This window comes from Trematosphaeria pertusa (assembly GCF_010094035.1).
Source record: "Trematosphaeria pertusa strain CBS 122368 unplaced genomic scaffold BU26scaffold_17, whole genome shotgun sequence".
Classification (NCBI taxonomy): Eukaryota; Fungi; Ascomycota; class Dothideomycetes; order Pleosporales; family Trematosphaeriaceae; genus Trematosphaeria; species Trematosphaeria pertusa.
In genome coordinates, this window is record NW_022987228.1 from 278556 (window position 1) to 304202 (window position 25647).

The window sequence follows — 25647 nt, forward strand, 5'->3', positions numbered from 1 at the left end:
GGGTGCGATTACCTGCGCCGCGGGGCTTTGTCGGATGATTACGAGGTTGGGTTAGTTATCTGATAACGGCGGGCGCACGAAGGATGTGAAACACAATCTGATGACGAGAGGTGCGGCACGGTTTCGAGGCGATGGTGATGGTGGAAATGGGACTGGGTCATTGATGGAATTGGAGAGACGGCGGCGAGATGGAGATGACCAGCTGAAGTACCATGTGACCTACTTTTACGTATACGTGGGAAGGTCTTCGGGCTCAGCCATCCGCATTCTGAGTTACGGTCTGCGACTAGTGGGCATTATTATCACAGTTCAGTGGAGACGTGGCGACTGGCTCGTCACGCTGTCTATTCTGGCACTGTACCATGATCGATGGCTTCATCCCTTCACGGTATCCAAACATGATAAAACCTCGTCCTTGCATCGCGGCCATTAGCACGTCCCTCTCTCCTCCGAATCTCTTCGGATAAGGGAGACTAAACCCCTGAATCGGCCCTTTCTATCTTCGCCGGAAACGCCCATTCATAAAAATCAAATCTGTTCCCCTTTGGCTCCTGCTCAAAATACCAGATGCACTTCTCGGGTGTCATAATCTCATCAATCAAGCAAATCTGCTCTCTCCACTTCACCTTCTCCGGCTCCGTATGCACCACAAAGTACTGCCGGTAGTAGTGGCGCTGATCGAGCAACACGCCGCCGAAGTACTCGACCATCTTAAAGTTGGCTTCTTCTTGCGCGCGCTCGAGTGCCGGGTAGTAGAGGTGGTGCATAATGTCGCCCCGCTCGGAGATGATAGGGAAGTAGTCGTCGGGTCGGGGGTTGAAGGGGCCAGGGTCGTCTTGCTCGATGTAGCCGGTGCGCTGGAGGAGCTCGTAGAGTTTGAGGCGGCTGTTCAAAAGTAAGCGATTGCGTTTAACTTCGTTATTGTTCACACACCTCACGTGCAATGGATCACCAGCTGTGATTTCCGCTTCGTGCTGCATGAGATTGTCGTAGAGGCTCTGCATGAGCTCAGGACGCACAGCAAGGCGCCACAGCAGACACCCATCGTCGACGCGCTTTGCAGGATCGATAGGCCCCGCGACCTGTCTGCATTTTTCTATCTTGGCGAAGAACAGCTCGACGATCTTAAGAGCCTCCACCGGTTTCTTCTCGAAAACATCGTCCGTTAGGTAGATGAGACCGCCGTGCGGAAAAATCTCAATGCGGTCGTACCGATAAAAGGGCGGCCAAGTAGACACCTGTGGGTCGTATTCATACGCTTCTTGGACCCCTACGCACCAGAACCGGACCTTGGCTTTGAGTATGGAGCCGAAGTCTGGTATTTCTGAGTAGCCGTCGAACTCCGGATGAACCTGTAGGACTTAGTATATGTTCTCTCAAGAAGCTAATCGACATACGATGATCACACCCGACCCTCCACTGATCAGCTTGTGCTTGAAGGACTCCCAGGCGCCATTAAACCAGAGATTGTACACCTCCACATGATTCAGCAACAGCCAGCGTGTGATCAGCTCCAGTTCTTCCACGTGATCTTCGGGATGGAAGATGAGAAAAGCCCTCCGGTCGACAGGTGTATCCCCATTCTCGTCTCCGTTGTAGATGAACATTTCCTCAAAGTCCAGGTTACAAGCAGCTTGGATCTTGTGCTTCAAGTCGAGACACGAAAGTCGCGTGGTGACCAGTTCAGCTAGAGGCGGAGGGATAACTGCCGATGGCTGCACTGGTGGTGTGAAACTGCCGGAAACATCCCGTACAGGCTGCGAAGGCTCGCTGGATGAAGCAGCCCCTGGTACTGGCCGAGAACCTACGCCTACCGGGAATACGAGGCCCAGGTCGGGCTCTTGGTGCTCAACAGGGTACCGTCGGCCTGTCATTCATTCAGTACTTTAATTCACGGTCAAGGAATTTGTACTAAGAGCAGATCCCTACCTGGCTTAGGCTTATATCCTCTGGGTGGATCAGCGATGATACCCATATTACGATGTTGAAACTGGCACTCATCATCGGAGTGTTTACAGGTTCCCTCACTCCAGAAAAAGCAGGTCATCTCCTTCGGCTTAAGAAACAATCTTGATCTTGGACCTGTGGGGATTGAAAAGCGCGGTGCAGCCGTTACATGGACAGGCATTTCGCTACGATCAATCTGTTCGAAAGGGCGTTGGTCTGAGTTTCCGAGTACTCCAGTGTTGTAGTGCGCAAACTTGCAGACGTCTGCTGACTTTTGGCAGCCTTCTCGGGTCCGCAACCAGTACCAGCACGTCACTGGAGGATTCGCGTTCTTCGGGAGAGGGCGAAAATCCCCTACAGGTAGTTCTGAGGGGTCGATTGGTATGGGGAGCCGACCTTGAAGTTGCGCAAGTAACCCGGTATTCACATGAGCGAACATGCACTCGTCAGCGGACTGCCTACAGCCCTTATCACCTTTGAACCAGTAGTAACACGTCACCGGTGGTCGAGAGTACTTCGGAGGTACTTGTCCCTCCCAAGGCGCAAGCTTGTAAGGACGTCCTGAAGGGTCGTTGTCTCGGTGGAGGAAGCGACACTTCTCTGCTCCGAACCGACAAGTTCCGTTTCTCCATTCGAAACAAACGAGCGGAACCTTCGCCACCTCATAAGGCTGTAAGGCGGCCGTGCTTTTCGAAGACTCTTGAGGAGCATCGTCCATATCAATCTCTTGTAGCCGACGACGTCCGACTTCACGACGACTATACGGATTGTCGTTTGGCGTTGGCGCTTGAGGTCTAGCTTCCGTGATCTTCTCCAACGCATCCGGAGGACCGTTCACCCATTCCAAAGCAGTTGGGTCTGGAGTCCCTTCAACGCGTGAACGCTTATCCGCCACAGCCCGGTAGTGCAACGTTGTGTACTGCTTGTCGCTCTTTTGCCATGCCTTTCTAAGAGGGGCTTTCGGCTGGTTGACCATCCTAATTGGGCGGGGGCCTTTGCTCGCAGACGAGGTCCTCTTCATCGATGCATTCGGCCCAGTTGTGGTGTTCCGAGCCGCAGCGGTAGGACCAGCAACCTTTGGTGCAATTGAAACCGCTGCCGGTGCGGGAGCCACATTTAATGCACTAGCGGAATTGCTGCCTCTTCTCTGCGTCGCTGTAGTCTCACTTGGTCCTTTACCGCGCCTGACTTCCGCATCCGCCAAGTTTGATCCATTCTCGCTAGGCAGAGTCTTAGGGGCATTTGCGGAAGGTTTCGAAGCTCTTTCCTGCCGCGGATCTCTGCCGTCGTTCAGCTTCCGTAATGAATCAGTGGATATCTTTAGTTTCAGTATCTTCGACTTTTCGGTGCTTTTAGCTGGAGAAGCTCTTCTCGATCGTCTTCCCTCTTGCTGTTTCCCGATATGTTTCTGTTTCTTTTCGTTTGTTCGAAGCTCCTGCATAAGCGAGTCGTCGCTGGCAACAGAACTTTCTCCGGATGACTGTTCAATTGGAAGTTTTCGAGAGACGCGCTTCTCCTTGTCGCTTATGAACAGCGAGGTATCGTCTTCTGCTTGTCGAACCTGAGACGGGGTGGCAGCGGCACGCACTTGCTTGCCTCTGGTCTTTTGGTTCTTTAGGAGAGGAATGTCATCATCACTCTCGCTCTCGCTGACGACGGGCATGACTCTCCTCTTCCCTTTCAACTGAGTCGCCCTCCGCTTCTTGGCTCGTTTCTCTTTCCTCCGAGCCTTGTTAGCGCTGGCCACCCTCACAGCCTCTTCGCATCTAGCTATGTTGTGGTGGCAGTACTGCTCGAAGCTATCCTCGCTCGTTGCCTCCTTCTTGTATTCCCATTCGGGCATGAGCGTGGTCCCCTCAAGGTGCTCAATCGGTTCCCAAGTGCACCTTGGAATGTCAGTGCGGCGTTTGCCCAGTGCCTCTTTCTGCCTACCTGTGCATAGGGTAATTTAGCCACTTGATTAGATAGAGCGTTTTGTCGGTCCCGTCCTCCATCTCAAAAAGTTGCTCGGCCAAGACATGCTCCGCATCGTAGAGGTTGTCGTTGTCGCCGCTTGTACTCGAGACTGTCGACGCAGTCGCCACCGTGTCTGTGTCATAGTCTCTCTCAGACTCTTCGTCGTCCATGATGGCTGCGGTGGCAGCGGAGGCCACGCCGCACTGCAGACGTGGTCCTGATTGGCTGAAATGAGGGAATGGCCCTGTCCAGCGCTAGCGGTTGGTGATGCTGGAGTGCATGTCACGCAGCGCACGCTCAAGGCCCCGGCACAGAATTTGGACGGAGTTGCGCACAGTGCAGGCGTGAAAGCGCGGCCGACGTTTGCGAGTTTGCTTGAATGCAGGTGTCGCGGTTGCTGTTTGAAGCGGGCGGTGGCCGCGCTAGCTGGGTCACGTGAATGGAAGGACCGTCCGCCGCAGCATGCCCGAGCTCCTGCTTTATCCACCACGTCGAGGCAGCCAAATAGCCACACACACTCTCTCTCTCCGCTCACCACCGCGCTGCCATACGCCTGCTGCTCCTGCAGTTACCTTGCCCTTGCTAGACCCTCACCGCTGCCAGCCGCGCGCCAGACCCCCCACCGCTCTCGAGCTGCGCACCTCCCACTGCGCCCACCGCAACTATGGCGAACGACGAATATGATGTGAGTGCCCCGCCCGCGCACTTTCTCCGTCCTGTGCAGTTGCTAATCTCCGTTGTGCAGTTTCTCTTCAAGGGTATGCCTCCCGGCCCATTCTCTGCCCTCGTCGTGCTAATCCCGCGCAGTCGTCCTCATCGGAGACTCGGGCGTCGGTAAATCCAACCTGTTGAGCCGCTTCACTCGCAATGAGTTCAACCTCGACTCCAAATCGACCATCGGCGTCGAGTTCGCGACGCGCTCCATCCAGGTAGATGCCAAAACCATCAAGGCGCAGATCTGGGACACTGCTGGCCAGGAACGATACCGCGCCATCACCTCAGCGTACTATCGGGGCGCCGTCGGGGCACTACTCGTCTACGACATAAGCAAGCACCAGACATACGAGAACGTGACTCGGTGGCTGAAGGAGCTGCGGGATCACGCCGACTCGAACATCGTCATCATGCTCGTCGGCAACAAGAGCGATTTACGGCATCTGCGGGCGGTGCCTACGGAGGAGGCCAAGCAGTTTGCTAGTGCGTATTATGGCCCTTTATGTCTGTGCATCATACTAATAACCATTGTTCTTAGGCGAAAACAACCTGTCCTTCATTGAGACTTCGGCCTTGGATGCTAGCAACGTAGAGCTCGCCTTCCAGAACATCCTCACAGGTACGGCTCCCAGCGCAATCACGTCCCCGTCCATCGCTTTTCTATGCATCTATACGGTGGCGTAGGATTCTTGGTCGGGCCAGCTCTGGCCGGGGATCCCATACCTATGGCCCGCTGCCGTTTCCCACTGGCCTCACTGGAAACTATGACCCTTTTGCACGCTAGCCATGCCACGGGATCGTGCTAACAGCAAGGCAGAGATCTACCGCATCGTCTCCAGCAAGGCTCTCGACCAGGGAGAAGGCAGCCAGAACGTTCTCGGTGGCGAGCGCAAGGTCCTCGAAATAAGCAAGTCAGCCGACGCACAAGAGAAGAAGGGATGCTGCTAGACGGTTCTCTACCCATCCGTTTTCACGTTCTGTCGTGACCTGAGCCTATCGAGCTCAGCTAGCTACGGTTTCCGAGAGAAGCATAATGCACTGCCAGCTCCACAACGGATCACGTTTCATGTGTCATGCGATGTCGGCGTCTGCGAAGTTCTTGGAGAACATGTTCGGGATGTTTCCTCTCTCATTTCACGTCTGCTTCCTGTCTCTGCTTCGATGTGCAGATGGTTGGCCGGCTTAGGGGTTCCTTTTCCTCCGCTTCTCTTTGCTTTCTTTCTTTGCATGCGTGTGCGGGGATTCTTATTTGGCGGCCGTAATACTTCAGCTGCTGTATGACCAGATACAATGACAGCTTAGCTTTGACTATTACCATAGACTGTTCTGGGTATGCGGGTTTTGCAGGGGCTTCTCCTCTCTACTCCGTATAGTGTTGTGGTTTGATGGACACCGCTGATATTTGCTCTACAAAGGCTGAATAACTTCGCTTCACGTTCTACAACGCTATCGCTCGCTGGATTGCTCTCTGAAGGAGTTCAGGATACATTATCCTCACCGCCGTTAACAGACTCAAAAGGATCCCACAACGGGGGCTTTGCGGGGCCTAGCGACGTTTAAAGCCTCTTCTCCTTCCGTCCTTGGGCTGGCTATTCATCTTAAATGTTCGTAGTATGTATATCACCCTCTCAATTTCTCCGAACCGCAACCAGGTCCTTGTCGATCACCTTGAACGGGACCCGCCATCCGGCTCAAAACTTTCTCCATGCCTTGTCCCCACTGACCATATCATTCGCTATACTTCACACCTCCTCGCTATGCTCCACCCACGCCTCACTCGCATCGAGCCAAGCTGCGTCGCCGAACGTCCGCTCACACCATTTGAGAATCTTTTCCAGTTCCTTTCTTATTCTTTTCTCGATCGCGGCTTCTTCTTCCTCTTTCTTCTCGCTCTGGGGAGACTGAGTGCGGAAGCGCTCGACGTCGCCTATCAATCTAGCCATCTCCTCGCCAGGGTCTTCTGTTTCTCCGCCGTAGACATAGTCGATCAGACTCCTTTCTATCCCCTCTGCGCCCCTCATTCCCTCCCTCGCTTCATGCCCCAGCTCCCTCTCGCCACGATGCTTCGGCTTCAGATACCTTAACAAAGCCACATTAGGTTCACTAAAATAGCTTCTATTAGGAACATCACAATTTCAACAGCACTACCTTACTTAGCTATTATTTCTGCTAAAGTGTACCGATATTATCGTCCTACTTGAACACCACTGGACCTCACACTCTATCATTACATCAAAGTATTGAAATTGGAAATCCAGACGCCAGGGCATTTCCCAGTAAAGCTCTATTGATTTCCGAAGCTAGGACCTGTAGAAGTCGTAGTGTCAGTCGTGGAAGTACGGCAAAAGCCCAAAGAAAACCTTGGAAGCCACGTACACTTACTACTCCTGACAAGGTAGCTGTAGCTGTAACTTCCTGGTTTATTTGCTTGCGATTGGAGTTTCAAGTCCGAAGGTGTGGCAAGCCGGGTATCGAGTTGGTGAGCCTTCGTATCGGTAAGGCAGCAATGAGATCTCAGGCACAAGCACGCGATAGTCACTGTTGCATCTCCGTTTCGCATGGGGCAGTCAGTTGCTCGCTGCGGGCTCTCTACCTCAGGCTCTTCCAAGATGGTCTATTATATGAATGGGGTGGGCGTGGTTCTAAGACTGTCTACCGCATAGCCGGATGTACATACCAGAGCATGCACTGTGCAACTATGCGTCGAGCCTAATGCGATTCTCAACAATCACCCTCGCTTCCCAGTACTTTTGTATTCTGGATACATCTAATCTATCCTGTTTCGTTTCGACTTTCAATTTTCAGTTCGGGGATCCCTTGGAAACGTGAATTTGACCCGTCACGTGCATCTGGCGCGACGCCACATGCCCCAGCATTGGGTCGATATCTAGTGCAGGAATTCAAGGTGAGGTTACCACAAGGTTACGTTCGACCTGAGGTTGCTCTGGTTGTGCCGCCATGCTGCTGCATGTGGATGTGGTTGGCTGAGCGCCCTGTTTCAACATTATTGCGGCGCGGGACATGCGCAGGCACAGTCTCGTTGCCTAGAGCGGCACAGAACATTTGCGCTCCTCTAGTGGGGGAGTTCCTTTCTGTCCTTATCGTTCGCCACCATTTGTTTCTGTTTATCTTTCGCGAGCGTTCAACCTTGACTTGTGAATCCTTTCCGTCACCCACACTATATACGCCGTTCTTTCCGTCAGATTCAAACCATTTCAACTATACACCTGAAAACAGAAAGTGCGAATCCCCAAAAGGAAACGCCACCGCAGAGCTTCTTAGCCAGGTTCACTCCTCACCTAGTGCTTCCCATCGCTCACCTCCCGCACCCTGTCCCATAAATCGAAATGCCAAACAATAACCTCACCACCAACTCTACATGCACCGTAGAGGACCAACCGTACATCTACCCGGAGACGACGTCACCCTTCTGCGTCGTCGTCAACGCCGGCAACCAATCCGCAATTCTAGAATCCTGCTGCGAGGGCGCGCCGGTCTCCGTCTACGACGACATGCAGCTCGCAAAGCCTGCGTGCTTCGTGTACTGCAATGTCTCGAGTAGCGCGTGGAATGGGAGCGTGTGGGATTGCTTGGGTGAGAAGGGCATCGGTCGGGTTGCTTGTGGAGCGGGTAAGAAGTCGAGCGCCGCGACGAGGATAGCGGGTGAGGTGGGAGGGAAGGGGCGGAGGACTGCGGTGTGGCTGCTAGGATACTTGATGGTGAGCTGGGTGTTCATGTGTTGAGATGGTTTGGCAATTTTTTAGGGCGTTTCTTTGGAAACCTTGATATCGAGAACGACGTGCGCGATGACTGGACGGGATGGTCGAAATTCGAACAGCTGGTGTTATTCTTTTCCGATGAGATAGGCTGTTTGAGAGGCGCTTAGCTCTAAGGGTTGTATAATCGTCTACAGCGACGGTGGATTAAACTAAATGAATCCTTTGGACGGGAACACCGCGAGTTCGGAGCGCATCTGGGGCCAACCTCGGGTCTTCCCATCTCTCCGCGCTCGTGCTCCGATTTATGAAGTATCTCATCTCGGAAGTGCCAGGGTCGTATGCCTTTTTGAACTCCCAATCATCGGGCAGTGCGCCGAGACGAGGGTCGTCATAGACCACTGTGCCGGTCTGAGTATCTGTGAATACTTGAACAGCATCACCCATCCAGTCCACTAGATGATGAATTCGCCAGCCAAGGGGCAATGGGCCGAGTAAGGCTTCAGTGTCCATGAGGCCGTGCACATAGGCTGACCCAACTACTTGATATACACCATTTTCTCGAGTTGACGGCCGTAGTATGATTGGGTAATCAAACCCGAGGAGAACAAAAACTGTGTCACCTGGTGAATGAGGCGGGTCAGCGGGTCTAGGGTCGGTGGGTGCGGGAGGAGAAGCGAAACTCACCTGCTCTGGTCGACGGCGGGCAAATGCCGTAGTGTCCTTCGTCAGACCAGAAGAAAGATCGGCCCCTGACACAATTCGACACTAATGGCCTCGATTCTTCTGAATGGAAGAATGCCAAACATTCGTCGAGACTGGAATGAGCACTTTTTGGCCAAATGTCCTTGGTCTCTCCGCACTGTAAAGTCGCCATGAAAGCTTTATCTCGCTCCTCGCCAGTGACGTACTTCCCGGGACTTCTTACAGCTTGCTCCCATAGCTGCAACACTGGATTGACGTCGCCCTCCGCTGGCGCTAGCGTACCTACATCCTGCACTAAGGGTGAGGTGACACATTAGCTATAAGTCCGGAGTATAGGACCAAGAGTAGAGAGAAGTAGAATAAGGTTAACATTTTAAGGTATCACAGGTGCGTCGTTTCCCCAATAAGGGTGATGACTCCAGGAGTAGCCCTAGGCGCCTCCGGGAAATCCCATCGTGAGAGGGTTCGGCAAGCAAAGTGTAACTGGGACAACCAAAGCATATCAAAATTAGCTTTACTTACCCATGCCACACAAGACTCCAAATACCGCTAGCTGACGGCCATCGAGGCAAGCGACGAGGTCACAACCACTGGAGCCTGACGCGAAGGTCGGACCGAGCCGCTCCTTGGAGCATCTTAGCCAATTGGGAATCCACGACGGGCAATTCATCTCCTCATGTTCCCGTTCTTCCTCAAAACGCTCACAGAAACTCAGAAACGACAAATCGGCGTAGTGGTCAATGATTGCCTGGCATACATTCTTGAAAACATCCACGACGGGCAGAGAGTAATCGATATTGATGAGGGCCACCAAGCCAGGGTCGAGAAGTCCGATGAGTGCGAAAATACGGTCGTGGTCCACAGAATATTGCGCCTCCTGCGTACACCATAGAAGATAGGACACGAGGTATGATTCTTCCACAACAGCGAGGCCTCGGCGTTGGGATAGGAGGGAATCAGGTAGAATGCTTCCAAATTCGACTTCGCCTCTCGTACACAGGTTCGCTAGGGCGCGACGGAGACTGTACCAAGGTATCGCGTGTGACCCACATTGGACGATGGACTGATAACTGGCCATATAGATTTCTTGCCTGAAGGCGGCGCGAATATGAGCGTAAGGTTGAAACAATAGGGAGTGGAACAAGGACGAGGAGATAGGGGCCCAAGACGAGAGCTCGTCCCGGCTGCAAGTCTCGACGCTACTAGATGGCCCCATTGAGCCATTCGAGATCACTCCAGGCATCTGCAAGCATAACCAGGAATGGTTCTAAAAAGAGCTGTAGAACGCCTAGTAGCTTTCATCGAGTCTAGTCCAGGACGGCTCTGAGATCTGAACCCCAAGATTACTTACCAGATCCATAATCTATCCCACCAGGGTCGCTCGAGGAGGTGCCGTATGGCCCTATAGTCTTGTTGGGAGTATGACAACGCCACCTCATAATCCCATGAGTCGTTTGCTGCAGTTGGTGACCTCAAGAGATAATTATCTCGAGTGTACTCTGTCTGATCTCCTATATTACGGAGAACGTCGAGAGCCTTCTCGCTGGAGCCATCAGGCGATGCGGGTCCAAGCCCTAGGTGGCGGCACAATTAGCAAATGTTCAGTATTCGTACCGCGTGTTTGGCTTACAAACCACGACTCTATGAGCGAGCCTGAAGATCTTGTCCATTCTCTTGACTTCAGTATTCCGTTCATCTATATCTTCTTGGTTGATACAAAGGGCGTCAACCCACAGTGTTCGAACTGCGCTTGTCTGACGGAGGTGTCTTAACGCCAAGTGAAGATTAGGCCGCAGATACAAAACATCTATGCGGCAGGAAGGGGACACAATAGTCGCTTGTTCCGTTGCTCGCTCGGAGCCCCAAGTATACGACACTATTGAAGGTCCATGATTAGCAATTTCTTAAGAACCGTGCCCATGTCCCTTGTACGTAGGTGGTGACTTTTACGTATAATTAGCGGCAAGACCATTTATGCTGGCCCTTAACAACCCCAGCACAGACCTTCTTTCTTTGAAATTCGCGTCACACTAAGTAACGGTCACTTATTCTCCTTGGACCGAACCTGCAAGCACCTCGTCCGCCTCAGCAGAGCCTGCACTGTACAGAATGTGGCATTTGTCAGATTACTGAGATCTTGCTTACTGCACACAATCAGTAAGATTTCTATGCTTTCATCTAGCTACCATGCTGTACCGGGCTTCATATACGGGCTCAAACCCTGGATACGGGTCCAAGACGGCGTTGGCCTGGTACCAGCTTTCTTCGACAGTCGGGTCGGGGTGTGTCCACTGCGCAGTCTCGACATAGCCTCTATCGAAGATATACAGGCCCTCAATTGTCTGGGAGACTGCCCATCCTTCAGGCAGAGTGCCGCGAATTTTGCCCAGGCTGAGCCTGGTATCTGGCGCTGGCTCCGGCTCGACGAGCGGCACATGGAAGATTTCGAGCTGCAAGGGATCATCGAATTCTCCTGGCAATAGTTTGAGCAGTCTGATTTCCCGGGCCTCTCGATCTAGCGGCTGGTATTCGTACGCCTTCCGCGCTTGAACGTTATCCGTTGTCGACGGCGGTGCCGGCTCGTTGTAAGGCTGAGATCGATGAACTCTCTTGTTGGCCCTGCTCAGCTTCGAGCGTAGGGAATAAGACCTGGGCATGGTGGAGACCAGGTCAAAGGCGCAAGCGCAACAAAAACGGAGAAAAAGAGTGGCGTTCCAAGGTTTGCAAGAACAAATATGGTCTGAGGGTGGGAAAGAGAAGGGACGAACAAGAAGGAGGCTGAGGATGCTGGCCAAGAGATGAGGCGGAGTCGCAGCGGCCAACAACCAGTGAGGAAAGGCCCAATCATCGGCAGTGACGAAACTACAAAACGAAACAAACCTCAATCGCGCATTGGGCGACACTTTCTCTCGGCGAGCTTTGGTTGCGGGTGCCGTTGTCAGGGGCCTTGGAGGTCATGAGGTGCGACATTCCGGATAGAACAAATTAGCATATCAACGTCACAGGGCTGAGGAGGAGTATAATTGCTGGAAGTATTTTGTCCTACTCCAGGGATCTAGTAATACCACTCATCAACACTGAAATCTAACCAAACACCATGCCAAGCCCAAAGGAACATCAACTTATGCCATGCGCAATGCATCAGATATCGTCAAGGTCATCATCATCGCTCTTCTTCTTCCCATCGCCATTCAGCCTATCCATCTTGACATCTTCATGCTGTCGTCTCCGGCTTCCCTGCTGCCCCGACATAGCCATGGCCTGTCGTCCGGTGTCCGACGATTCAAGGAACTCGCGGAGACGCTCTTTGCCGACTTCGAGGGCCTGTTGCGATGCGGCGTTGGCCATACGGGCCATGGGGCCCCAAAGGTTGAGTGTGTAGGTTATGTAAGCGCCGACACCAAGGAGGATGAGGAAGATGAAGTAGACAGGGTTTCGGAGGACTGATGGAAGTTAGCAGCCATAATAGTGGGATTAGATGGGGGTGGGTGATGCTAACCAGCAACAATCTCGTTCCAACCAAGGGCAAGGAGCAAACCGTAGAAATACAAGGGCACCTGCGTCATACCCCCAATCGCACTACGTTTGGCCTCAACGTAAACACCGTCGGCGGTCTTCTTGAACCGTACGAGCAAATCGGCTTGTTTTGCATCGCTGAGGATGGTCATCTCTTCCTCGAGGCTCTTGCCCTCGTCTTCGTCAACGCCACCAATAGGCACGAGATCGTCCTCGTCCGCCGAAGATACAGAAGCTGGTGGATCCCCAATCCAAGCGTCAAGTGGGGGCGGTGCGGAGGTCTTCGATAGCTTGAAGCGAGATAGCAGGGGGATGAGAGTGATGGTCGACTCGCGCGCTTTGGTGTACATACCCTCAATATCGTCGGTAGGCCTCCATATCCTAGGAACACCGTGCTCGTCGTATCGGAATTTGTCTTCGAAGTTCTCTCGCAGCTTCAACAGGATATTGCCCTCCATCACCTCTTCGTCAATCTTTGCCCGGAGCACGCCCCAGGACTTGCGTCGTAGCCTCCACAGCCCGACTTCAACTTCCTCAGGGCTAGCATCGAAACTCCGCGCTCGGTCTGTGAATCGCTTCTCAGCGTCCTCCACGGTCTCGGTAAAGATAGCCCAGACACGGTCCCAGAGGTCCTTCTCCGACGGCGGCCGTTCGCCATGCTCAGGAGCACCAGTACCACCTCGTCCGGTACCAATCTTGTTGAACTCTAGACCTATTGACTCGTCCAAGCGTGATCGTACCCAGCGTTCCACCCGAGTAGCGAGGCGACGCATCTCGTCCTTGCGCAAACGCCCTGATACCTCGTCCAATTCTTTCTGGTATAAGTTCATCTCCTGCTTGTACGAACTCCAGGGCGCACCCTCCACCATGATCGCCTGAGCATCCGATTCAAACTTGGACAACGCTTTCTTCTTCTCGCTCTCCACGATCTGCGCGAAATCGTACGTGGCACCCTTCTTCTGCCCGCTCTTAACGGCGGCGCTGACGGAGTTGCTGAATGTCTCCACGCCAGATTTGTGAGCCGCGCTGAGCTGCTTCTGGAAGAGCGCTTTGAGGCGGGTATCGACCTTGCTCTCGAGCTCTGCCTTCTTCCGGGTATACACGCCTTTGTGGTATCGGCTGGCATTTGTCTCGAAATCCTTCAACACCTTTGATCTGGCGGAATTCATTGCCGCACCGAGATCCGGGATTACCGACGGCTTCCCTGCCCGGGCGTCCTCGGCCTGCTTGTCTTCTAGCGGAGTAATCTTCTCGTCGAAAGCAACTAAGACTTCTCGTGAGATTTCGTCGCATCGGAACTGTGCTAGCAGCTCTTGCTGTGTCGGTAGATCCAAGTCCTTGTTGTTGACAATCTGATCCCACACGCCCTCGGCGTACACCGCGAAGCCGTCAGCGGGGATCCTTCGGTGGTATTGCGGCAGGAAAACCGGGAGCGAGGACTCGTCAAGCAAGCCGCTCTTCTTGGGGTCATTGTATCCTTCCCTGAACCGTGTGCTCAGCCTCTCAACTTCCGCCTCGAATTTCTCAGGTTGTAGGATCTTATGGGGGAGCGCGACGAAGGCGAAGTCGAAATAGTCTTCTATCCGCGAGTTATCGAGCCCATTGGGTTTCGATATCGTCGACCATAGCTTAGCTAGGTCTTGTAGCAGGGTGTTCTGGAGGTTGCTGAGAGGAGTAGTTCCAAGGTGGTCGCGGATTACGAAGAATAGGAGGGAGCGGGGAATAGTCCTAGGTAGCTGTTAGCGGACCTAAGACAAGGCACAAAGCGTACGTACTTGCTGTCCTTGATGAAGAGCTGCAGGTTGACCTCAAACACCGTCTTAAGGAGGCCCATGTTGGCGCCCTGGTACAGCCCAACCTGGTGCTCCCAGATGTTCACAATCAGGACCTCGCTGGTCGCCAGCGCGAACAGGGCGCTCTTCCGCTCAAAATCCTGGTCCTCTCCGCGCTCGCGGCCGTCCGTGCCCTCAACGTCCATGACCAGGATATTCTCCGCCATGCTCCTGCTGGCGTCGTCCCGCTTGTTCTTGCTCATCCAGATTCCCTTGGTCGTCTGACGGCGATCTTGCTCGGACATGACACCAAACTGGGTGCCAAAGAGGTAGTTGAGGAGGGTCGATTTCCCTGTGGACTGCGAACCGAAGACGGAAATGAGGTGGTAGTTGAAGCCCGCGGGGATGATCTTCTCGATGTTGAGGTACGCGGAGAGGTTGTTACTGCATGGCGCCGTAGGTTAGCAAGGGACGCGTAGAAAATAGGCGGAATACGCACTTGAACACCTTGTCCTCGTCAATAACCTGAATGCCATGCTCGTAGGCCTCCTTGGAGGCATCCTCGCCCACGGAGGCGAAATGCGCGTTCATCATCAGGGACGGCGCGGAGGGATGCTTGACGTTGCTCGGCCGGCCATTGCCGTTGACTTTGAGGGAGTCGGCCATGTTGGCGATACCAACGAGAACGCAGCTCAAGTCAAAAGAATAATTGGGTGTAGGTGAAAGGTGTCCGCCGTTGATGTCAGGCGTTGAGCGGCGCGGGCGTTCATTCGTCCTCGGGCTCGCTTAGCTGCCCGTAGTGGTGACTGCAGTCCCACGGGTGCTCATGACGGACTCGACGCATCACGTTCGCTTCTTTCTATGTCTGCGTGATCGGGCATTCACGACCCCTGCGCCGGAACGAGGGTATTCTCAGCAGCCATCTTCGAAGTACGCCCCGAGGCTTGCACGGGGCGTCGCCGCAAGGTCACGCCCGACTCGGAGTCTTGGCATCAAATTCCGTGTTGGGGACCCCTGCCGCCGCTTGTAGTGCTGTTAGGCAGATGAATAAGATGTCCTTGCGACCTAAAACTTAACCAATATGTATTTGTATTGGAGTAGAAGAGTTGGCGCCTTTGGCTCTGGCATTGCTAGATTTCACCGCCAACACCACACCCGCATGCTCATCATGAAATCCAACCCCCTCCCAGCCTGATACACCACCCGGGATTAAAACGCCTATCCATGCCTCTAAGCTTGTAAAGTCTCTATACCGCCCGGTCATCAGATAAATGCATATAGATATACAACATGTCGCAGGCAGGACGCCCACCCAATCGAAAACAGAATCATACTACCCGTAAGTCACACTAACGCCTCCGGCCCTCCCATTCATTCCATTAGGCCGCCATGTCTCTTCCTGCTTCGTTCCGGGAGGCAACCAGCTCGGCTGGTTTGACCCACCGCCCGGCCGACCGGGCCCCGTGTCATCATTCCTCTTCTCATCCCTTGTTTCTATGGGTGCATTTGACATTGGGTACGCTCCAGTGCCGGCGGACATCGTTGCTGGGCTCGCGGTAAATGCTGGACGGGGTAGCTTGTCCGTCGTAAGTGGTAATAGCGGACCTTGGGCTTTCGCTTGTAGGGCCCGTGCCTGCTTATCTTTCTTCGCAGCATCGGATGTCCTATCATAGAGGTAGAGACCGAGGAAAGTGAGAAAGAAGCCGCAGAGCTGCAGTTTGGTCATAGGCTTCCCGAACCAGGTGATTGCAAATACGATGACAAAGACGCGTTTGATAAGGCTGGCGACGGAGTAGGTGACCGGAGATACCATGGACAGTAGGATGAAGGCCACAATGTTCTGACCGAAATGAAAAGTGCCGTTGAAAAGGAACTCGAGGACTAGGCGTCCATGGTCGTAGGAACCGGGGCGCTCTGAGAGCTCGATTGAGGCGTCATGGAGGAAGTCGCCTAGAAGCGTGAAGCCTTCAGACCAGAGCCATAGCGGGAACGTGAATAGGAAGGCAAGGCCGGAGGAATAGCATAGCAGGTTGAGCTTGTCCGGCTTGGTAAATCGTGTTGGAGGAAGGCCGTCCTTTTCAGCAGCAGCGGCTTCATTGAAGATCTTCTTGGAGACGATGTTTTGCGTTACAAAGAGGATGGCGCTTGCGAATGCCATCACCAGGCCCATAAAGTTGGCATTGAAGTCCGCCGAGCAAGCCATTACCACTCCCAGGGTAAGAGGTATGAGTGAGAGGTAGGTTGGAATCGAATATCGAATCTGGAAGAATACTCTGTATGCAAACACTGTTAGAAGGGGCGACAACCCCTTTATGGTGTGGACCAACGACACAGGTATGCGTCTCGTAGCGTCTGAGCTCAAGATATGTCCTCCGACCTGAAATAGCGCTAGGGGTAGCGTGGTCATCACAAGTTCTTTAGTCGGCGGGCGGATTCCATATTTCAGAAAGGGCATGGTCTGCTTCAAACGCGGATATTTCCTGGCCATGGCGGCAAGGAAGAGGCACCATCCGGAGACAAAAGCGAATTGTACGACTGTGAGTGTGACGGGCTTCGGGAGAGCGGTGAGGATGGCCTTCGACGAGGTGTTGGAGAAGATGGACGTCATGTACCAAATGCCGCAGAGCATCTGCGCCTGTTAGCAACCTACAACCTGGAGTCCAATTGATCGCTTACAATGAGAGTTGGGGACACCGGCGCCTTAAGTGCGTCCGCAATCTCATGCGCACTCTGGCTAACGCTCGCTTTCCGCGTCCGTATCGTCCTGAGTGCCTCGCTTAGACTCTTTTGCCTGCCATGTCGGGAGGCAGAAGCATGCGCTGAGCCATTCATATACCCATGCCTCTGCTCCCTGCGCGGCTGCCATCGATCGGAGGGGAGCGCGCTGCCAACCGTTTGCGCGATGCGATTCGGGCTAGGGGTGCGCGAGGAGCTGATGCCGAAGGGCTCCTCTTCATGCGTGGGGAGGAGATCGGGCTGGAACGGCGGGAATTTGAACGTCGCGTGCGGGTTATCGTCAGGCGATACCGAACCCATCGCGGCCCTGGGGAGGAAGTCGTGGTTTCGCAGAACCGTTCGTTAAGCCATGGGAGCGGAGATGATGTGATGTTGCTTGAGCGGCCTGAATCAGGAAGTCCTCCGTGGGGATACAATGTTACACGTCCAGGGCGGGAGCTGCACTCACAACTGGGCCAGCGTCGATGGTGGACTTTTGAAGAAGAAGAGCAATAAGTCTGATGTTGAAGACTTGCAATTAGCTGGACCGTTGGTGACATCGCCTCGCATCCAAATGCGGTCCTGATCGCTGTTTTTAGAATCCGGGCAGGGGTATTCACTGCCAAGACATTTGACTAAGCGGGTGTTGCAGTGCTTGATCCAACCACAACCCACCCCACGTGCGTCACGCGTCGATGGCTGCAACCACATGCCGCGCTGCCATAGCTGCATGCACCATGGCCATTGGCCTCCTCTGCGCGTCGCTGGTGTTGTGCCTTTTGGTGTGCTTCTGCGATGCCGCTCAACGTGAACGCGTAATAGTCCCCGCAGTCGATCGACGGGATAACCCACCACTCTCGTTGAGCAGCTCATGGCAGGTCCTCGGCCCGTTTCAGATAGGAACAAGAGGTATGCTACAGTTATTCGAGGTTCGGGTTCCATGCTAACAGCCTTGCAGAATCCACCTGGGGCGCAGACCCGCTTGAATATATTGGAGGATTCCGAAAACTCCAATATGACCCAGACGCACGATTCCGGAGCTCTCTACCCACCAACGGGACCGCCAAGTGGAATATCACAGAAGCGACGCAGGTCTCTACTTCTCCAACGTCCGCCAATGCTTCCCTGAGCATCAGTTACTCCAATGTCGACTGGGACTTTCTTAAGGTGGTCTACGGCTGGGCTGCCGTTCAGTATCAGGCCTGGGCGCGGGGAGAGCTCACCGTGCACGGCAATGGAACACAGCATGTCATTCTTTACACGGATGCGATCCTAGAGTACTGGGTTGATGGCATTCATTACTTTGGAGGTGATTTCTACACCTACCGCAAGGCACCGCCAGTGCTCTACGTTTCACCAGGAAGGCACAATATTGATGTCCGTCTGGTGCGAGACGTTAGAGCCTTTGGAGGCATTCTCGTCCCCACCATCGACGTCCTGCTGCACGTTCAACTAACTTCTGGGATCCTCGAATTGGCAAAGCCGGGAATCCTAATGTCGGATGTGGTTGATGGCAGATTGGCATCTTCCGTGGGCTCTGTGGTCCTTCGCAATGGCGGCGAGGTTGATATCGAGATCGTGGATATCCAATCCTCACACGTGAGGCCTCCTATTTCCTTGCAGGAGCTGGAGTCTCAGATGGTTCTCGCGCAGGATTCGCGGGTATTGACTGCTGGCCAGGCAAAGCGCACTTCTACCCCTAATAATGCTTCTGGTATTGTATTAGTCGCTGGTCAGACGAGGCCAGTGGCATTCGATATTTCGCTGCCTACATATAATGTCTCATCGGTTAAATATGTCATTACTTACAGGACAGTCGAAAGCAATCAGCTTGGGACTTTGAAAATTTCTCAGAACCTTACCAGAACGTCTGTTTACACATCTCATAAGATCACGTATCTCCACCCGGGGGGTATGGTCTCCTACGCCATGCTTCGACCTCCTGCCAAGAATGCGAGCTGCACTCCGGGACAACGCGCCAGCTTACCCGTTCTCCTCCAATTACATGGCGCTGGCCTGGAAGCAGACAACGGAATGGTGGCTCATGCTCTCGACCCAGTTCCGGATCTCTGTGCTTGGGTCATATTTCCTACTGGGGTAACACCATGGTCAGGAGACGACTGGCGTGGGTTCTCTTACTGTCTGGTTCTTCCATCATAAGCTGATATATTTGTAGACAACTGGGGCTTCGCCGATGTCGAAGCTGCCGTGAACAGCATTCCAAGCTGGATCAAGTACGTCGGATGGACAGGTCCTGACGTAGACATTAACAGATGGATTGTCTCTGGACATTCCAACGGCGGGCAAGGCACATGGTATGCGCTGACGCACCGGCCCGACAAGATACTCGCTGCGGCCCCTGCATCCGGCTATGCATCAATTCAAAGTAAGCCTTCTGAAAGTACATGTGCGCGGATCCACTGAAATTCCGCAGAATACGTTCCATACGAACTCTGGCAATCTGCAGACCCCAGACGCACGGCCGTAATCAGCGCCTCCCTGAACAGCTACCGCCACGAGATGCTCATGTCCAACGCCGGCGGTATTCCCATCCAGCAACAACACGGTCAATTGGATGATAACGTCCCCGCGTATAATTCGCGGCTCCTAGCCCAACAGCTCTTCCTTTCCGGCGCAAATTCTAGCTATAACGAGGTCCCAGGCCAAAATCACTGGTGGGAAACCGTCATGACAACTCCGCAATTGGTCAGCTTTTACTATACCCAAACAAAGGGTGACGAGATCCTTCCGAGGAGTCTTGATGAATTCGAGATTGTCATAGGCGATCCAGGGGATATGGGTAGCAAAGGCGGGATCAAGGTGCTGCTCCTGGAGGATCCGGGCCAGTATGGCAGGGTTCATGTCGACGGACATATTACTACGTCCAACGTATTGAGCTTGGAGTTCGAGCTGACTGTATTCAAAAGCCAAGCAGTGACAATTGACAATGATATCGTGGGTTTGGGTGAAGCCTCGGGGAAGAGGGGTGCTGGCACCGTTACCATCTCAAGACAGAACGGGGTTTGGCGACCTGGCCTACTTGACGAATCCAACAGCATCCTGTATCGGCGTGGCAGGCAGTTAGGATCTAATACCGCAATCCTGCGCACCCAGGGCGCTTTCATCATCCGGCATCAAGGCTTGAATACGACTTCACATATCGCGCTACAGGTTTCGCGCAACCTGCATCAATATTTCCAAGCCGACACCGAGGTCATTCCCTCCATCTCCCAAAACGGTACCGGCATAGGAACTGGCAATGTCATCACCATCGCCCTCAGCAATCATCTCCCTTCCAGCCTCCACCCGGACTTTCCCATCCAGCCCAACTCCTCTGGTGTTGTTGTCCGCGATAGCAGGGGCAGGCAGCGACAGTACAGCAGCGACGATACCTCACTCGGAGCAACTTTCCTGCAACCGCTTGAAGAAGAGAGACTGGAGCTTGTTCTCTGGGGTTCTGATGCTGAGGGCTTGGCTCAGGCGGCGAGGCTGGTGCCGATGCTTACGGGTGTTGGGCAGCCGGATTTTGTCGTCCTGGGTGAGAGCGCGAAGTGGAAGGGGGTTGATGGGGCGTTGGCTATGGGGTTCTTCGATCATAAGTGGGAGATCACGCCGTCTTCGGTAGTGTCGTGAGGGTATTAGCTGACTGGCGACGTCGACGCGCTTGAGTCTCAATGAGACCAAGCAGAATTTAACTACTACCAGTTGCGGCACCCGACGGCTCTTGAAGACTGATACTACAGTATTGATATGGCTATTTGACCGCATCTTGCTCCTCTTGATAGCCAATGCTCACACTTGGAGCGGCTTGTTCTCCTCAGTTTCTTTTCATGTGCGCCGAGAGTTAAGCGCTTCCTTCCACTGCACTAATATCCCTTCTTCGATTAAGCACTGCGGAGTACACTATTACCACTACCACTATTTAATCTTGGATTACCCGCTATTGTAGTCTCCTTCGCTTCTCCGGGCTAGCACGCGTGTTACCTTTCGGCCACTACGAGAGTAGAGGTTGACTATGCCTGCTCGAGCAGAGCGGCTCGACCTGACCTGGGACTAGGCTTTGGGGAATTCCGGAGACAAGATCATTCAAGACTTGAGTCTCTTGCGGTGAATCCGGGTGGACACTGACAATGGGATGGGTCAGTCTGAAGGGCCTTCAGCACACGATCGACTACCCGACCTCTAAACCCGCAAATACGTCCTAGAGAAGCTTCAAGAGTCTTTACGTCAAACATAATTCGCGCACACTCGTCTTCACCAAAACCAGTTCACATTGCCGTCGTAGTAGTCGCGGCCACCTCTACTGCCAACTGCTGCCGCTCCGCACCACCCACGCACCGCCGCTTACTAGCCCAGCCAGACGGCCCCCGAAGGGTGAGGCAGACTCAGAACGATCCGCGTTGCCTGCGCGGCCTCGACGCGTCTTTCGAGGTGAAGTCGACGTCTCGCGTTTGCCGACGTCACGGCTCGCGTCGGACGCGCCTGCCTCATCTATTGTTTATAAACTCCTCCACCTTAACTCCCGCCTTCTTTCCTCCACCTCGTCTTCTTTCCGTACTAACGCCCGTTCAATTCGTTACTGCAAGCTGTTTCTAACTGCGCCCTTGCCGTGAGGCCCCCGGAGCAAGTGCTCTGAGACGTTATATACCTGCCATCTGTTCTGTTTCTCTTACATCCACCGGTTTCTGCATCTACTTTGGCCATTTACGCCACCAAACCGGGTCAAGCTGCCGCAAGCTTGCATATTATCTCGATATCTGCCCAATCAGTTCACGGAGTCGGATTTCTTCCATCTCTTCCATCTACCTGCTCATTGGGCGGCATCCAAAATGAGCTTCAATATCACAGCCGACGGATCACCTACCCCACGCAAGGCCCGCTTCCTGGCCGACGACCTCAGGATCGATACCTCGCCGGAGGTACTTGGGATGGCTGCGGCGGTAGGCTCTCGCTACCAGCAGTTCCCACTCTATCGACCCGACCCATCATTGACCTTCAACATGCAGGGTATGAAGCGGCCGCTTGGCTCTTCTGCTCTCAATCAGCCATTGCTGCCACCGCAGCAGAACCACTTCGAGTTCAAGGTCAGTCAGGTGCTCACAACCTTTTGAAAGTCTTCAGGATGGGCATTCCCCTCACTATATCAGACCAGCTGATGGATCTAGAAGGTTAAGGTCGAGGCCGGCAGTCACGATGAGCCATCTGTCGTTGACTCTCTCTTGCAGCGCCTCAGTGAGCAGCGTTCCTCTCCCCACGACCAATACGGTTCCTCCAACGGCTCCATCCCGATCACTCCAGCCACTGAAGATTTCGCTGCCGTCACACCTACCACGGAGCCAGACGCCGTCGTCGTGGACGTTGCTGAGCTCCACAAGCTCAAGACAGAGCTGCAGGAGGCCCGCAATGAGGTCGCTCGCATGAACCAGGAGCTCCACAGCACTCACGTCGCCAAGTCTACCGTCGAGCACCTCGGCCAACCGTCTGAGGCGGACTATGGTTACAACGATGACGTGACAGAGCAGACCATCACACAGTTGCAGAACAAGTTCAACGCATCTACTCGCACCGGCTATGCTTGGGGCAATGAGACGCGTTCCTTCTACGGCGATTCTCAACAATCCCTTGGAGGCCTCCAGGCTCACGCACGTCCAGCCCTTGCTCAAGCCGGTTACCGCGGCCGGAACAGCTTCCTCAATGAGCCGACGCATTTCCCATTGGATCAAGCCTATCGCAGCAACCTCCCAAGCCGCCCAGCATCGGCGTTCGAGCCTGCGTACAACGTCAACCAGTACATGAGTCCACCCATGTATACGCCCTACCAGCCTACTCCGATCGGGCCAATAGGCAATAGGCTCTCCCCAGAGGCCTCTGAGTTCAGCGTGGCTCCCTCCATGGCCTCCATGGGCCCGTCACCATGGAACTCCCAGGTAAGATCCCATCTCATCTTCACCCTCTGAAGATGTCTAGACTGACCTGTACAGCCTCCGAGCGAGTCCGGTGCTGTCCGCTACGTCGGACCCGTCGAGCCCATGAACTACCGCCGCTTGCTCGATCGCAACATGAGCTGCAATTGGAAGTACATCGTTGATAAGATTATCTGCAACAATGACCAACAGGCGTCTATCTTTCTGCAGCAGAAGCTCAAGGTCGGCACGCCCGAACAGAAATACGAGATCGTCGAGGCGATCATTGCCCAAGCCTACCCGTTGATGATCAACCGTTTCGGCAACTTTCTGGTTCAGCGTTGTTTCGAGCATGGTACACCAGAGCAAGTTATCGCGATTGCGGGCGCTATACGCGGAAATACGCTCACGCTGAGCATGGATCCGTTCGGCTGCCACGTCGTGCAGAAGGCCTTCGACTGCGTCCCTGAAGAGTACAAGGCCACCATGGTCCACGAGCTTCTTCGACGTATCCCAGAGACTGTCATCCACCGGTATGCGTGCCACGTCTGGCAGAAGCTCTTCGAGCTGCGCTGGGCCGATTCGCCACCGCAGATTATGCGTTATGTCAACGAAGCCCTGCGGGGCATGTGGCATGAGGTCGCTCTAGGTGAGACCGGTAGTCTTGTTGTGCAGAACATCTTCGAGAATTGCATGGAGGAGGATAAGGTACTGAAGCACTTCAGCCCCACCTATACGGAGTACGGACTAACTCGTCCTAGCGTCCCTGCATCAACGAAGTCCTCGCGAGCATCGACGTCATCTCCCACGGTCAGTTTGGCAACTGGTGTATCCAGCATATCTGCGAGCACGGTGCTCCTGCCGATCGAAGCAGAGCCATCGACCATATACTCCGATTCGCGACCGACTATAGCGTCGATCAGTACGCGTCAAAAGTGATCGAGAAGTGCCTCAAGATTGGATCCAATGACTTCCTCGACCGCTACCTCGAGCGGGTCTGTGAGGGCCGCCCTGATCGTCCTCGTATGCCATTGATCGATATCGCTGGAGATCAGTTCGGCAACTACCTCGTCCAGTATATCTTGACCAACAGCGGCGCCCACCATCGAGAGATGGTCGCCTCTCATATCCGCAAGCACATGGTCAGCCTGAGGGGCTCCAAGTACGGATCCAGGGTCGCCATGCTCTGCTGCAACCCAGCCCTCGCGACGCGTCCGGGACCCCCAGGCGGCCTCATCCCCCGCTATAACAACCCCAGCATCCATCGCGGCGGAGGCTACGGCGGGTTCCGTTAGATGGCTTCTTGACGACCTTCGGCCATTGCTCACCACAGTGACGAGCTGGGACATGTTAAGACGCTGAAGGTTCCCTACATGTCGTCAACATACTATCCTCTTGGGTATCGCCAGACACGCACGCACTCGTTCTCGATCTCGAAAAAGGTAGCATGGATATGACGAAAATAATGTCCATGTCGAAAAGATTGCTCGAAGGGCTTGGGATAAGACGAACGATGCATGTGCTACTGTCGGTTGGGCTAACATCGTTTCCTGGAATACGGCTACACCACATGTTCCTTCTTGTTTATCGTGACATCTCAGCCCAGAATCAGCGCGTTGGCACGATTCAGGGTGGTAGCGAGGCGAGGCGATATGATGGACTGGTGGGACTGGACTCTTCTGTATAAATTATCCTTCTTACGAAAATTCACCCGGAAAATGACGGTATGGATATGGAGTTCGACCGGGATGTAGGTATTTTTCTCAGCATCAAGCACATCCTGGCTATGCTCGGCCTTTTCCCAGATGGTGATGCCACTGTGGGTGTTCTTACCATTCTCAATTTGCGAGAGTGATGAATGTGGAACTCAGCAGGAACAGGGTGTTGACGATGAGATGTAGTTGGGATTTGGTGTTGGTGTACTGGTATAGCCAGATATTCGGAGACGCTTCGACATCGGGCGAGCTCGGCACCGAACCGGATCACGCTCGGGGGATCATCGCCATCGAGCAGATGAACATGTTCAAGCAGAACAGCATTCCAGATGCGAAGACAGAGTAGAGGAGGTCAACTATCTCCAGCATGCCCAAAGAGAAGTGCTCGCAGGCGCCGATGTTGGCCTCCTCGTGTTGCAGCGGCAAGCGGCAAAGTATGAGAAGCCGAAGCGGCACGGCGAGGTTGCGCCGAGAGACGTGCGCCGGCCATGCGAGGTCCTGCCGAAACGCGAAAAGAGGGCCTTACACAGATACTACCTAGGTAGCTTAGTCGGCGGATTACCTAGCGGCACAACGGTATTATTGATGGAAATGTAGTCTGTGGGGAAATGTGAAGCACGCCGTCCTTCAGAAAACTCGTCGGAGAAACAGTCTGGGGAACTAACTGTTCGGTTGGACGCGGACAGCTCAGTGGCGTGGAATTTCAGGTCGCCGTTGAGTGTGTGTCGCGCAAATAGGGAGCATTGCTCTGGCAGTCGAGCCATCGTATAGATGACATGAGCACGCTGTGATGGGGTGACCTCAGTCGAGACAGGGCTGGATTTGTATGCGACCCGGCACCCGCCGATGGCTTGGCTCATCCCGCCCCCGGGCCTAGCTCGGGACGTCGGCGACGTCACCATGAGCATTTGGGATGTGCTCGCGCCGCGTCGGCTTCGTCAGAACTTATCTTTATAAAACTGCGGTTGCCCGCCGCCCCTGCGTCAAT

General features: G+C 54.0%; 8 protein-coding genes across 8 annotated transcripts; 3 read left to right on the top strand and 5 right to left on the bottom strand.

Annotated features, from left to right (window-relative positions):
- Window positions 1–310: 310 nt before the first annotated feature.
- On the bottom strand, window positions 311–4268 carry BU26DRAFT_523628 (uncharacterized protein). The gene is made up of 5 exons (XM_033830086.1): window positions 3880–4268; window positions 1930–3833; window positions 1398–1867; window positions 934–1352; window positions 311–885 (listed from the first exon to the last, which is right to left on the bottom strand). Exons 1-5 carry the CDS (start codon window positions 4071–4073, stop codon window positions 474–476), a joined length of 3399 nt encoding a protein of 1132 aa, XP_033678291.1. The 5' UTR covers window positions 4074–4268; the 3' UTR covers window positions 311–473.
- Window positions 4269–4567: 299 nt separating this feature from the next.
- Window positions 4568–5565, top strand: BU26DRAFT_569989 (ras-related protein rab-like protein-11B; the record flags this gene model as incomplete). The annotated part of the gene is made up of 5 exons (XM_033833957.1): window positions 4568–4588; window positions 4649–4661; window positions 4711–5100; window positions 5156–5236; window positions 5435–5565. 5 exons carry the CDS (start codon window positions 4568–4570, stop codon window positions 5563–5565), a joined length of 636 nt encoding a protein of 211 aa, XP_033678292.1.
- A 700-nt stretch (window positions 5566–6265) lies between these two features.
- On the bottom strand, window positions 6266–7177 carry BU26DRAFT_581404 (uncharacterized protein; the record flags this gene model as incomplete). Its single annotated transcript, XM_033834490.1, has 3 exons — window positions 6266–6720; window positions 6771–6783; window positions 7000–7177. 3 exons carry the CDS (start codon window positions 7175–7177, stop codon window positions 6360–6362), a joined length of 552 nt encoding a protein of 183 aa, XP_033678293.1. The 3' UTR covers window positions 6266–6359.
- Window positions 7178–8540: 1363 nt separating this feature from the next.
- BU26DRAFT_509822 (uncharacterized protein) lies at window positions 8541–11695 on the bottom strand (the record flags this gene model as incomplete). Its single annotated transcript, XM_033827174.1, has 8 exons — window positions 8541–8947; window positions 9021–9320; window positions 9561–10060; window positions 10390–10612; window positions 10669–10914; window positions 11043–11068; window positions 11114–11182; window positions 11235–11695. The coding sequence occupies 8 exons, from the start codon at window positions 11693–11695 to the stop codon at window positions 8541–8543; spliced, it is 2232 nt and encodes a 743-aa protein (XP_033678294.1).
- Window positions 11696–12137: 442 nt separating this feature from the next.
- BU26DRAFT_465829 (root hair defective 3 GTP-binding protein) lies at window positions 12138–15072 on the bottom strand. The gene is made up of 4 exons (XM_033825207.1): window positions 14826–15072; window positions 14330–14770; window positions 12538–14282; window positions 12138–12481 (listed from the first exon to the last, which is right to left on the bottom strand). The coding sequence occupies exons 1-4, from the start codon at window positions 14990–14992 to the stop codon at window positions 12180–12182; spliced, it is 2655 nt and encodes an 884-aa protein (XP_033678295.1). The 5' UTR covers window positions 14993–15072; the 3' UTR covers window positions 12138–12179.
- A 329-nt stretch (window positions 15073–15401) lies between these two features.
- BU26DRAFT_523633 (TPT-domain-containing protein) lies at window positions 15402–17605 on the bottom strand. The gene is made up of 2 exons (XM_033830087.1): window positions 17003–17605; window positions 15402–16955 (listed from the first exon to the last, which is right to left on the bottom strand). Exons 1-2 carry the CDS (start codon window positions 17360–17362, stop codon window positions 15660–15662), a joined length of 1656 nt encoding a protein of 551 aa, XP_033678296.1. The 5' UTR covers window positions 17363–17605; the 3' UTR covers window positions 15402–15659.
- A 133-nt stretch (window positions 17606–17738) lies between these two features.
- BU26DRAFT_523634 (uncharacterized protein) lies at window positions 17739–20940 on the top strand. The gene is made up of 4 exons (XM_033830088.1): window positions 17739–17950; window positions 18000–19166; window positions 19218–19427; window positions 19476–20940. Exons 1-4 carry the CDS (start codon window positions 17779–17781, stop codon window positions 20672–20674), a joined length of 2748 nt encoding a protein of 915 aa, XP_033678297.1. The 5' UTR covers window positions 17739–17778; the 3' UTR covers window positions 20675–20940.
- Window positions 20941–21870: 930 nt separating this feature from the next.
- On the top strand, window positions 21871–24239 carry BU26DRAFT_437249 (ARM repeat-containing protein; the record flags this gene model as incomplete). The annotated part of the gene is made up of 4 exons (XM_033824225.1): window positions 21871–22125; window positions 22207–22968; window positions 23023–23652; window positions 23706–24239. The coding sequence occupies 4 exons, from the start codon at window positions 21871–21873 to the stop codon at window positions 24237–24239; spliced, it is 2181 nt and encodes a 726-aa protein (XP_033678298.1).
- Between the last annotated feature and the right edge of the window lie 1408 nt (window positions 24240–25647).

Bases quoted from the DNA above. Each gene is read 5' to 3' on its own strand.
- BU26DRAFT_523628 (XM_033830086.1), bottom strand. From the start codon at position 4,073: ATGGACGACGAAGAGTCTGAGAGAGACTATGACACAGACACGGTGGCG. The intron at 1,868-1,929 runs GTAGGGATCTGC...AATGAATGACAG, and splicing joins AGGATATAAGCCTAAGCCAG to GCCGACGGTACCCTGTTGAG. The intron at 886-933 runs GTGTGTGAACAA...ACTTTTGAACAG, and splicing joins GGTGATCCATTGCACGTGAG to CCGCCTCAAACTCTACGAGC.
- BU26DRAFT_465829 (XM_033825207.1), bottom strand. From the start codon at position 14,992: ATGGCCGACTCCCTCAAAGTCAACGGCAATGGCCGGCCGAGCAACGTC. The intron at 14,771-14,825 runs GTGCGTATTCCG...GGCGCCATGCAG, and splicing joins GACGAGGACAAGGTGTTCAA to TAACAACCTCTCCGCGTACC. The intron at 12,482-12,537 runs GTTAGCATCACC...AACTTCCATCAG, and splicing joins TTGGAACGAGATTGTTGCTG to TCCTCCGAAACCCTGTCTAC.
- BU26DRAFT_523633 (XM_033830087.1), bottom strand. From the start codon at position 17,362: ATGGGTTCGGTATCGCCTGACGATAACCCGCACGCGACGTTCAAATTC. The intron at 16,956-17,002 runs GTAAGCGATCAA...TAACAGGCGCAG, and splicing joins CGGTGTCCCCAACTCTCATT to ATGCTCTGCGGCATTTGGTA.
- BU26DRAFT_523634 (XM_033830088.1), top strand. From the start codon at position 17,779: ATGGCCATTGGCCTCCTCTGCGCGTCGCTGGTGTTGTGCCTTTTGGTG. The intron at 17,951-17,999 runs GTATGCTACAGT...ACAGCCTTGCAG, and splicing joins GTTTCAGATAGGAACAAGAG to AATCCACCTGGGGCGCAGAC. The intron at 19,167-19,217 runs GTGGGTTCTCTT...ATATATTTGTAG, and splicing joins ATGGTCAGGAGACGACTGGC to ACAACTGGGGCTTCGCCGAT.